Below are 11010 nucleotides of genomic sequence, written 5' to 3'. Positions count from 1 at the left end.
TAATGACTTGTGGATGTGTTGGGGCAGAATGTCACCATGGGGTCATGTTCCAGTCACTGCAAGCACTGACTTCTTCTGTCCCTGGCTGATGTGGGGGAAAGAGAGACACATCAGTATGCTGGTTCTTGATTGGAGTCAGCATCATTGTCAAAGACACTGGGGAAGTGGTTGGCAGCATTGCTATGTTCCATGTAGTTTGGTGAATTGTTGTTTCTTTCTCAACTTGGTTGCTGGAAGCATGGAGGCTCTCAGTTACACTGGCATAACCTAGCCCCACTGATTTGCCCTGCTCATTGTGGAATAGTATGTTAAATTCTATAGAGAGAATTTGATCCCTTTTATTTTTATTATACTTTCTAATTTTACAGTACTGTTTTCATTTATTTATAGGGGGTGGGAGTTTAAAAATATGAAATCAATCAATAAACACAGGTGAAAAATAGCCCACTTTTCACAGCATGGTCTTATGTGCATTACAACTTTTTAGGATTATTTGAGGGTGAAGGAGAAATAATAAAAGAACAACTGGAAATTGCAGTTAAATCTTGCAGTGAAAAGTACTCCTGCTCAGGATACTCCATTCCATTTGCCCTCCCTTTCTATTTTCCATTTCTCTTCTTCTCCAGTTAGTCAGCAGTCCATGGCTACTGAACATCTTCAGACCTTATTGGGCTGCTTTGGAAGGGGGGTTCCCTCCCTAAATATTTTTTGTACTCCTACAAATGTGGATGGATGTGGGTGGTGCTGTTTTGGCTATGTAAGGAATAATAAGGATATGCGTGCAAGCCATCTAACTGTGAAACATTCACCTTGACTAGGCCAGGTGTTATTTTGATTGGTGGATTGTAGCAATTGGAGGGATTAACTATCTTATTGCAACTATCTGTACTGATCTGACTGAATCCTACAGGGAGTACAGCACAATATCATCTGCTGTAAAATGCTGGGGCATTGATAGATAGCTGCCATTTGATACATTTCTTGTACTTATATCCTCCGTTGCTTGAGAAAGCGTGAAACAAGTTGGCAATCTTGGAGAGCTCATTACTGATATACTTTGGAGTCCTTTTTCACTTATAATCCATTTGTTTTGTATTTACATATTCTTTTGTTCACTGTGAGCATTTTTCATTTATAAATTGTGGCTTGCACACACATCCTCATTATTGGTTCTGGCATTTTTGGCTTTGTGTTTATTTGTATCATTGGGAACCTCTCTTTTGTTTTTTGAGTTTTGGCAACATAAGGAACAGTACTAACCGCCTGAATGTCAGAAATGGAGGAAATGATTCCTCATGTCCAATCAATAGAATATCTCTTTGCTATACATCTAGCAAAGTACAGCTGTGATCCAGAAGTCAGAGTCACGTGTAATATGCACGCCACTAGGAGCTTAGAATAGCAGGCGATGCACATTTTCCATCCACATTGCAAGAAATCCACTCCCATAGTGCAGGGCAGATGATTATATTAGACAACTTACAACTGAATGCACACATAGACTTTCCTTGTTGGATCAGTGTCAACAATACGAATCAATTGTCTCTGAAAGAACTCTAAAATGAATTGAGCCATTATTTTTTTTATAGTAAGAAAAGGTCACTGGTTTAATCATGTACATTAAGCAGGCGAGCAGTTTGTAAACATTCAAAAGCGGCAGCATCCAAGTTACAAACATCTTAAAAGAAAAAAAGAAGATTGGTTAAGGATTCCCTCCCCCCTTCCTCTCTCCCCTCCAAAATGTTTTGGAAATGATGTTTTAAAATACTACAAACACCAAACAAGCTTCTACCACCCTTCTTTAACAGTCCTTTCTTACCCCCCCAAAAAAAGTTCCAGATTTTAACATAGGATTTTATAACAATGTGTACTTTTAGTATAATCTACGTTAGTCACTTGGTGTTCTACCTCTGTTTAAATCCCATTAGCAAAGGGAATGTTTGTATCTTGGTTCAATGCTTCTTTGACTTCTGAAGGCAATGTGTCAAAGAGATGATCTTCCACGATGAGTCCACTTTTCCTGAGAAGCCGACACTGCCCCAGTGTAACTGGGAGACGGTCTAAACAGTTCCCCTTCAGCTCTAGATGAGTTAGCTGCAACAGCTGGCCAATTTTATCTGGAATTGAGGTGATACAGTTTTGCCCCAGGCTCAAAGTCCTCAACTTTGTACATTTAAACAGCTGTTTTGGCAAAATATCTACTTTGTTTCCAGTGATATGCAAATGCTGCAGGTTCTGGAGCAAGCCTATCTCCACAGGAATCACTGCAATGGAGTTGTAGCTTACATCTAAGCATCTGAGTTTCTGTAAACTGAACACAGCAGCTGGTAAAGATTCGAGTTTATTGTTGGAGAGGTAAAGCGACTCCAAGTTTTTCACGTGGGTAATAGAAGGAGGAATGATGACTATTTTATTGTGCCACAACTTCAGACAAGTCAGTCTTTTTAAATGTTGGAAGCTAATGACTTCTTCAATTGTGCGTATGCTGTTTGACTTTAAATCCAGTTCCTGCAAGTTAGTGAGACTGAAAATGGCATGCGGAATGCGCTCCAAGTCACAATTCTGCAATTCGAGCTCTGCTACATTCACCATTTTCTTAAGGCTATTCAACACAAAAAGCTTGGTGCCATCATTATGAATTACAAGCTTGGTTAGATGTGGTGCCACATCTGTGATGTTTGATGGGATTTTGGTCAAATTGCTTTTCACATAGAGAATTTTAAGGTGCCTTAATTCTCTAAGAGATTCAAGTCCTATCATCTTATTATTTTCAGAGTTCAAGTTGCCTACCAGGTACAACTCCCGAAGATTTTTAAGTAAGTACACCCAAGCTGGAATTTCTGCCACATCAGTGAACTTCACATGCAAGCACCTCAGGTGGTCACGGAGGAAGCTGAAGGCTGTTTGTTCCACCTTTGCAGGGCAATGGTAGAGGTGTAACTCTTGAAGGTTAGTCATCTGGGAGATCTTAGCTGGGATTTTAGCTTCAGGGATCAGCTCAAGTTTCAACACATCCAAGTCAGTCAGATCAAAGACTGCATCTGGGACCCCCGAAAGCATGAAGAGATGGAGTTCTTGCTTATCCTGAGCATTGCGGGAAATGTGCTGCCGCAGCTTTTCAAAAGTCCACTCGTGGTTCAAGCTTATTTCCCTCAGTTTATTTTCACTTACCTCTGACAAGAAGACACCAAACCGCTTGGAGTACAGCTGATCATACTGGTCAACCATGTGCAAGAGAAACGCAAAATCGTTTTTAACATCTGGAATATCGCTGAAGCTGCTCTCTTCCCTAACCTTTTCAAAGGAGTATTCCTTCAGGGGTAACCGGAACAACCAGAAGAGTGTGTACAGACAGACAAAACCGTAGACACAAATGAGAGAAATGTAACTTATGAGCAACTTTTTCAGCATATAAGCCATATTGTGTGTGCATTCAAACTCTTGATAGCCAGTCAGATGCTCCACTTTGGGCATGCAGCTGTGCTCAAAACTGATTTCATTGACAAAGTTCGCTGTGTAGCAAAGAATAAATATGAATTTCACAGTTTTGATGACAGTCTGAACAACATAGAGTTTATAAATCAAATCACTGTCCTCCACGTGGGCCCGGAATTTCCGTACTTTTTCAAAGAGAGCTTTGGCTTGCTCGCCATCTTTTTTGTCTAAAATGGTCATGCTAGGGACCTCAATAACTGGCTTTTCTGCTGAGAACTTAAAGCCAGTCTTGTTTATCATGGGGGTAGTGGCACTTGGACTTCCTTCATCACTACTGGTTGACACATGCTTTGGCAGAGACTGGGCGCCAGTCAGTCTCTGCTTATTCTCCTCGGAATCCTCACATGCCGTTTCAGACAACGCTTTTGTAGTCCATGGAGATTCAAAACACTTCCCTAGGATGGAAACAAAGTGCTCAATCTTTGAGCAAGTTTTTGGATATTTAAACCAAAAATTGCTGCTGACCATTAGAATGATAGTATGTATAAGAGCTAAGTAGGGAAAATACTTTGAATACCATGGAAGAGCCAAGTGGTAGCACATCTGGTTAATGAAAACATATTGCTGATAATCCAAGTTAGTTTTTCGGCCCAGAGGATCCTTCTGCTCCTTCTTCTCTTCCTGATTTGTAATGGTGGAGTGCAATGGTGGAAAGGTAGATCTGCTGAGAGGTATGTCAGTTGTGACAACAGGTGCCCTGTCAAAGGAAACAGTACTCACTGCCTGCGTTTCTTTGTCTGGGACTGCAGTTGATTCTGATACAACATTTGTAGCTTTGGCACTTCCCGAGGAGCTGGGCTGCGCTTTTGCATTTACAGCAGACTGCAACACTGGCAAACAGACCACCTGATCTTTGGTCAGCTGCATGGTTCCAGCAAAAATGGCGACCATTAGCATAACAACTGCTAGATAATCCATAAACACGTCCCACCATGGTTTCAGAATACGGTACGTTGGCTGAATGTCATTAAGAGATGCAACTTCTGCAAGGGTAAACATTCCTGTAACAAAACAAAAATAACTGTCATTATAGTTGGCAGATAAATTATAATGTTATACTCTTGCATGCAAACTGTATCCGCTAGACCAGGACCTAAATGCTTCTTTTGGCCTAAATGCTGCATTCACTCTTGGCCAGCCCTCTAGGGGCCATATTATTTATTTATGAAAATATTTGTATACCGTTATTTCATTAAAAATATCAAAGCAGTTTACAACATGTTTAAAACCACCACCACCATAGAATTATTATTTTTTTAAAATTAAAAATACAATAAAAACAAAGGTCAATTGTTGCGGAAAATGCATGTTCTTAATTGCCTGCATAAGCCTGGCAAAACAGAAAGGTTTTCAGCAGGCACTTAAGAGTTATGACAGAAGGCGCCTGCTGAATCTCTGTTGGCAGAGCATTCTAGACAACTGGGACAATGACACTGAAGGGTTGATTGCATGTCAATGTTAAATTAGCCTCACCAACTTGGAGAACAACAAGAGCTGCTCCTGCGGAAGATCTGTGATCGAGCTGGGATATAAGGGTTCAGGTGGTCCCTAAGATACCTGGACCTAAGTTGTTTAAGTCTTTGTAAATTAATACAAGGACCTTGAACCTGGCTCGGTAGCTGATAGGCAGCCAGTGCAGATGTTTTAAAAGTGGTGTCACATGTTGTCGACCGTATGCTCCCATCAGCAATCTGGCCACCACATTTTGCACCAACTGGAGTTTCTGAACCAGGGTCAAGGGCAGCCCCACACAGAGCGAACTGCAGTAATCCAGCCTCAAGGTTACCAACATATGGACTACAGGGGTCAGGCTATTCCTGTCCAGGAACGGCTGTAGCTGATGAACCAGACAAAGCTGGTAAAAGGCACCCCTAAACCACAGAGGATACTTGGGCCTCTAGTGACAAAGATGAATCCAGGAGTACCTGAAGGCTACAGACTGGTCCTTCTGAGGGAGCACAACCCCATCCAGAACAGGTAACCTGCCTATCTCCTAAACCAGCTACCCAAAGAGCCTCCATCTTCCCAAGATTCAAGCACAGTTTATTAGCCCTCATCCAGTCACTACAGCATTCAGACACTGATCCAGAGAGTTCATAGCCTCTCTTGATTCAAATGTTATGGAGAAATAGAGCTGTGTGTCATCAGACACCTTGCTCCAAAACTCCTAGTGATTGCTCCCAAAGGCTTACTATAGATATTGAATAGTACTGGGGAGAGAATACTACCCTGTGCAACACCATAGCACAATTGCCAGGGGGCCAAGGAACATTCCCCCAGTGTTTCTCTCTGGAGTAAGGAGAAGGTAAGAGCGGAACTACTGTAATACAGTGCCTCCAGTACCCATCCCACTGAGTCAGTCTAGGAGAATACCATGGTCAATGGTATCAAATGCCGCTGAGAGATTGAGCAGAAGTTAGAGGGTTGCACTCCCCGTCTCTCTCACAATAAAGGTCATCCATCAGGGCAACGAAAGCTGATTCTTTTCTGAAACCAGGTCTGAATCCAGATTTTGATGGATCGAGATAATCAGTCTCATCCAGGAGTATCTGCAATTGCTCCACAACCACCTTCTCCACCACCTTTGCCAAGAAAGGGATGTTAGCGACTGTTCTATAGTTGTTACACTCCATTGGGTCCAGTGTAGGCTTTTTAAGTGGATGCACCACCACCTCTTTAAGGGCAGTGGGCATCACACCATCATGCAAAGATGTGTTTACTACTCCTATGACCCATTCAGTCATCCCACTCTGGCTAGCTTAAATTAGCTAGGATGGACAAGGATCTAATGAACAGGTGGTCGAGTGCATCACAGTAAGCATCTTGTCCACATCAATGTGGGTCCCACATTGCATTGGATACCTTGGCTGGCACTGCCATAATAGCCAGCAATAGGCGTGTTCACTCCACACACAGGACACAGGCCCCCACCTCAACTAATCCTCGTAGATAAACTGGGGGGAGTTTATCGTGCCCTCCCTGCTCAAATGATTGATCTGATCATCAGGAAGGGAGTGAGTTGCATCCCCATTAGGGTGCTTGGCTGGGTGGAGTGGCTTGAATCTCTGTCCCCATGCAGTTTTACAAATCATGCCGACAGGAGGAAGCACCATGTAGTTTAGTTCTTTATAAAGCCCATAAGTAACAGTGCTTTTTAATAAATCGAATGGACAATTAATGTTTCCCATTTTTCTTAAGGAAAAAATAGTTTTGCAAAAGAAATACTACTAACCAAGATGGTACTACTGATGCACTTCTTCCAAAGTCTTCCAAGTAAAAATCAGTCAGTTTTGGAATTCATTCCCACGTCCACCCCCCACAAAAGCAGTTCTCAAAGCATTATGAGGCTCTCGTTTCAGTGGCTACAGTTTTTTGTTCTTCGGTATGCCCCCAGACATATGCTAAGAATTTGGCTTTATAGAGAGATCTAATTTTGTTGTTCATAAGTACACAGCCAGCATAATTTTAATATTCATGAACTTGTTTTTGAGATCCAACTGAAACAAAAAGTCACTCCAAAAGCACCTTCCTCCCCAACTCTTACAAGGAGACCTGGCTCTGAGGTTTCTGGAAGGCAATGAGCATTCTAAAAAAAATAGATAAAGAAAATGTCAGTCTGTGACTACCAGCTGCTTTAATAATGCCTGTTTATTCATTGCTGCCTGGACTGAAGGACAGAAAAGAAAACGATTGAGCGAGTCCATGCTGATATAATCAAGTGGCCTGCAATACCTGCAGTGGGGAAGATTTCATGTCTAGTTGCCTAGGCAACCATTGGTTTTAAGACTGAAATCCTATTTGGCTCTGCGGAACTTACTTCTGAGTAAACATGCATAGGAGAGGGTTGTTAAAGCTACAAAATATTTTTCCAGCCATAGCAGCCAGAAAGAGGAACTGGAAATAATGGAACCTTCAGGAGGAGCTAAAAAATATTCCAGTTAAATACATTTTCATGTGGCTTTAATCAGAAAATACCCCAAGACAGTTTTTTGTACAATTTGGCAATTTCTGCCAATAGCCTGGAATTGCGAAGTACAAATATGGCAGAAAGACCAAAGATAGATGGGCAAGAGAATTGTGGCCAATAGAAAACTACTGGCCAGGCCAGTTTTGGGAAGCCTGCAGCCTTTCCCTGGTTGCCAGAAAATGGAGAGAAAAGATCTTACCCTACCCCTAATCTGGTTTTTCCCAAACTATTTTAAAAACAAAAGATAATTTTGCTTATGTCTATGTCGAGTGTACACACGTACTGGTTGGAGAGAGCAGCCTCGAAGAGCTAGATGCAAGTGTGTGCGACAATGGCCCCAGTTGTGATGTTTAGGCCTACCTTGCCCACAGCTGCCTGCTGAGCCAAGCCCAGCCTGCCCATGACTCAACCCATCCACAACGCTTGTCTGGTGTGGTGCCTGATTGAGGTTCGGGGAAGAGTTTTGAATGATCTGCTCTGTGTTTAATTCTTTGCAACAGATTGTCCTTAGAACTAGAGGTTCTGAGGACTAAACGAGAAGTACATTATAAAAGCTGCATGCCAACTCTGCTCCCCCCCCCAGCAGTGGTTTAGCTCCCCTTGCAGTGCTGTGGTCCTGCAGAAAATGCCTCTCCTGAAGTTGCTATCTGAGGCTGAGAGGCAGTGACTGGCCCAAGGCTCAGAAAACATGCTTTTTCCTGCCCTTCTGAACATCTCACAGATTGAATAAGTAAGCTTTCAGTCTTTTTCTCTCTTGCGTGTAGGAGTCAGACAGGTTTAAATTTTGAAGAGGGCAGTGTTTTGCAAACTTCCCAATTTGAAGCTTTGATCCAGTACTTGCTTTTCCAGAGTAAACATAGCCAGAGTAAACCCCATTGAATTCAACAGGACTTCCTTTTGAGTAGACATGTTTAGGATTGTGCTGTAAATTAATGGGACTGTTGAGTGAGCATAGGAAAGAATTGTGTTTGTGTTGTATATCTTTCTCTCCCCCTTCAATCCTATTTTTAAAGCAATTAGGCAGGGCTTACTTAGGTATCACTGTTTTAATTATGTAGGAAACTAATACTGATTTTATTTGTTTAATGTTCTGCAATGATCAATTGCTTTTGACAATAAGCAGGGCAGCACTGTATCAACTCCATCTGATACGGAGGCTGCGCCCCTGCCTTCCCAATCATCTGCTCCCATCGGTGGTACAGGCCCTGGTCTCCTCTCGCCTAGACTACTGTAATGTGGTCTACATGGGGCTACCCTTGAAAACGGTCCGGAAGCTGCAACTGGTACAGAACGCGGCGGCGCACCCGATTAAAAGCAGCTGCCGGCGAGATCACATAACTCCAGTGCTAAAAGAGTTGCACTATTTAGCAGTTGCTTGCCGGGCCCAATTCAAGGTGTTGGTTTTGATCTTTAAATCCCTATACGGTCTCGGCCCAGTCTATCTGAAGGAACGCCTCCAGCAACATCAGCTATGCTGCCCAACAAGATAAGCCTCAAAAGACCTTCTCTCTATCCCATCAGTCAAAACAGCCAGACTGGTGAGGACTAGAGAGAGGATTTTTTCAATTGTGACCCCCCACCCTGTGGAACTCCCTCCCAAATTATCTCCGCCATGCCCTCTCTATAATGAGTTTCCGCCAGGCCGTGAAAACCTGGCTCTTCAGGCAGGCTTTTGGGGTGGGCTAGATTTTATCATCATTGTTTTCAGATTTTTAATGTCTATTATATTTGTATGCCTATTGTGTACGTCGCCCAGAGTGGCTGGATAGCCAGCCAGATGGGCGACTAAGAAATTCAATAAATAATAAATAAATAAATAAATAAATAAAAAACTATTATATGGGGTGTATGTATTTTTACATCTTCTCTCTGTGTGTGTGGGGGGGGATGTTTCCAACAAACCTGTGAGGTAGGGTTGCAGTCTGGAAACCAAGGCAGCTCACAATAGGAAATAAATCCCTTTAAAATCCAATAACCATAAAAACAAGTATAAACAGTTGCAAAACAGCTTAAAGTGGCATGAGTCTGAATTTTGGGTTGTGTGAATGAAGGCTGCGGTTCTGTCCCTGTCTGAGTAAGCCCCACTGAATACACTGGGACTTGCTTCTGAATAAATAAACTTAGGATTGCACTACAAATATCTTTACAGGTTGTATAAATAATAAGCATATTTGATAGCCATGCTTATACAAATATTTCTTCATTTTTCATATTTTTGGTTTTTGGTTAGGAATCCTGACTGGTTATGGGATGCTTAGTTTTCTGCCTTACTCGTAGGAATCTTGTTGTGGTTGGTATGGTATTGCATTTAAGAAATCATCACTGTCTTTTTCTTTTTCTTTTTGCATTTCATTTATGTGTGACCTCACTCCCTTAAATCCATAGAAGCAACAACAGTGGTTCCATGTGCTCTGCTCAACCTTGTTAAACCCACTGATGATGCACCTTCATTTTTGTTTCTTGTCCAGTAGTGGTAATTCACATACTAGGCAGCGTGGCTGCAATTGTTGTTTCCAAGCTGCTGCCTATGAAGGTAGACCAAATCATGTGTGTTTTCTCTCTATCAATTATATTCACTGGAATTGGGTTGGCTGATGAAGTGAGTTTATAGCAGCCCACAGGGGAGACAGAAAAGGGTAGAGAATCTTACTCATTTCTCAGACCTCTTTCTGAACTGAAGGGTCAAATCTGTAAAGAAATTTGGATGCTAAAAGGTAGGGGCAGGGCATTCCAGGCAGGGGGTTGCCAACCCTATATGAATAAGGGTATCTTTGCAGAGGATCCCTAGCCAAGCTTTACTAACAACACAATCCAAACTGTATCTACTGAGAAGCAAGACCTATTGAGTTCTATGGGGCTTAATCCCTTAGTAAGTGTGTTTAGAATTGCAGCTCTTTGGGGGCATCCACCTTTACTCCTGAGTGCTCCCATCTAACATCTCCACAACACTAGGCTCCTTTCTTCCTACAATGGCCTTCTGGCGACTGGTCTGGCCTGGCCTGAGGGCACTTGAACCCTTTTTGCCAGAAGCAAACTGGCTAGATTAAATGTTCCCTAGGCTCCATCATTTAGCTAAGATTTCTATCTTAATTTCCAATCAGATAAATGTTTTTGTATGAATTGTATGCGCCAAGCAACTGTGGTTGATGCTTAATGTATCATGCTTAATGACATCACTTGGACCCGCCCTGTGATGTCACTTGGACCTGCCCTGTGACATCACTTGGGCCTGCCCCCAAAATCTCAGGGTTTGGGATGCTTCTGACCTGGCAACCCTAACTGTCTCTCACAATGTGTGGTTACTACAGCTGCTCCTGATTTAAATTATCTGCTCTGCACACATTTTTAGCTATTGCTGTTTGTTACTCAGTTGTAATCTAGACTGAATCTAGATTAAGCCTGGCCCAAATCAAACATGAAAACTGTTGTACACCTTTGATCTGGCATGGATAATCACTGGTATTCCCAATGTTGGCCATGCTGACTGGGACTGATGGGAGATGGACTCCAGCAATATCTGGAGGGCTACAGATTAGTCACTCCTGCCT

At 42.4% G+C, this 11010-nt stretch overlaps 1 protein-coding gene across 13 annotated transcripts in view; it reads right to left on the bottom strand.

Moving 5' to 3' along the window:
* Positions 1–1595: 1595 nt before the first annotated feature.
* Positions 1596–11010, bottom strand: part of LRRC8D (leucine rich repeat containing 8 VRAC subunit D) — a 90416-nt gene continuing 81001 nt past the window's right edge. For all 13 annotated transcript variants that reach the window (XM_061633613.1, XM_061633605.1, XM_061633606.1 and 10 more), the window contains one exon: positions 1596–4496. In XM_061633613.1, coding sequence (XP_061489597.1) covers positions 1915–4494 — 2580 coding nt within the window. In that variant the 5' untranslated portion in view covers positions 4495–4496 and the 3' untranslated portion in view covers positions 1596–1914. The remainder of the gene's footprint in view (positions 4497–11010) is intronic.

This window comes from Rhineura floridana, chromosome 6, assembly GCF_030035675.1.
Source record: "Rhineura floridana isolate rRhiFlo1 chromosome 6, rRhiFlo1.hap2, whole genome shotgun sequence".
Taxonomy (NCBI): Eukaryota; Metazoa; Chordata; class Lepidosauria; order Squamata; family Rhineuridae; genus Rhineura; species Rhineura floridana.
Note: the sequence above shows the minus strand (reverse complement) of the source record. Positions and strands in the feature narration are given on the sequence as shown.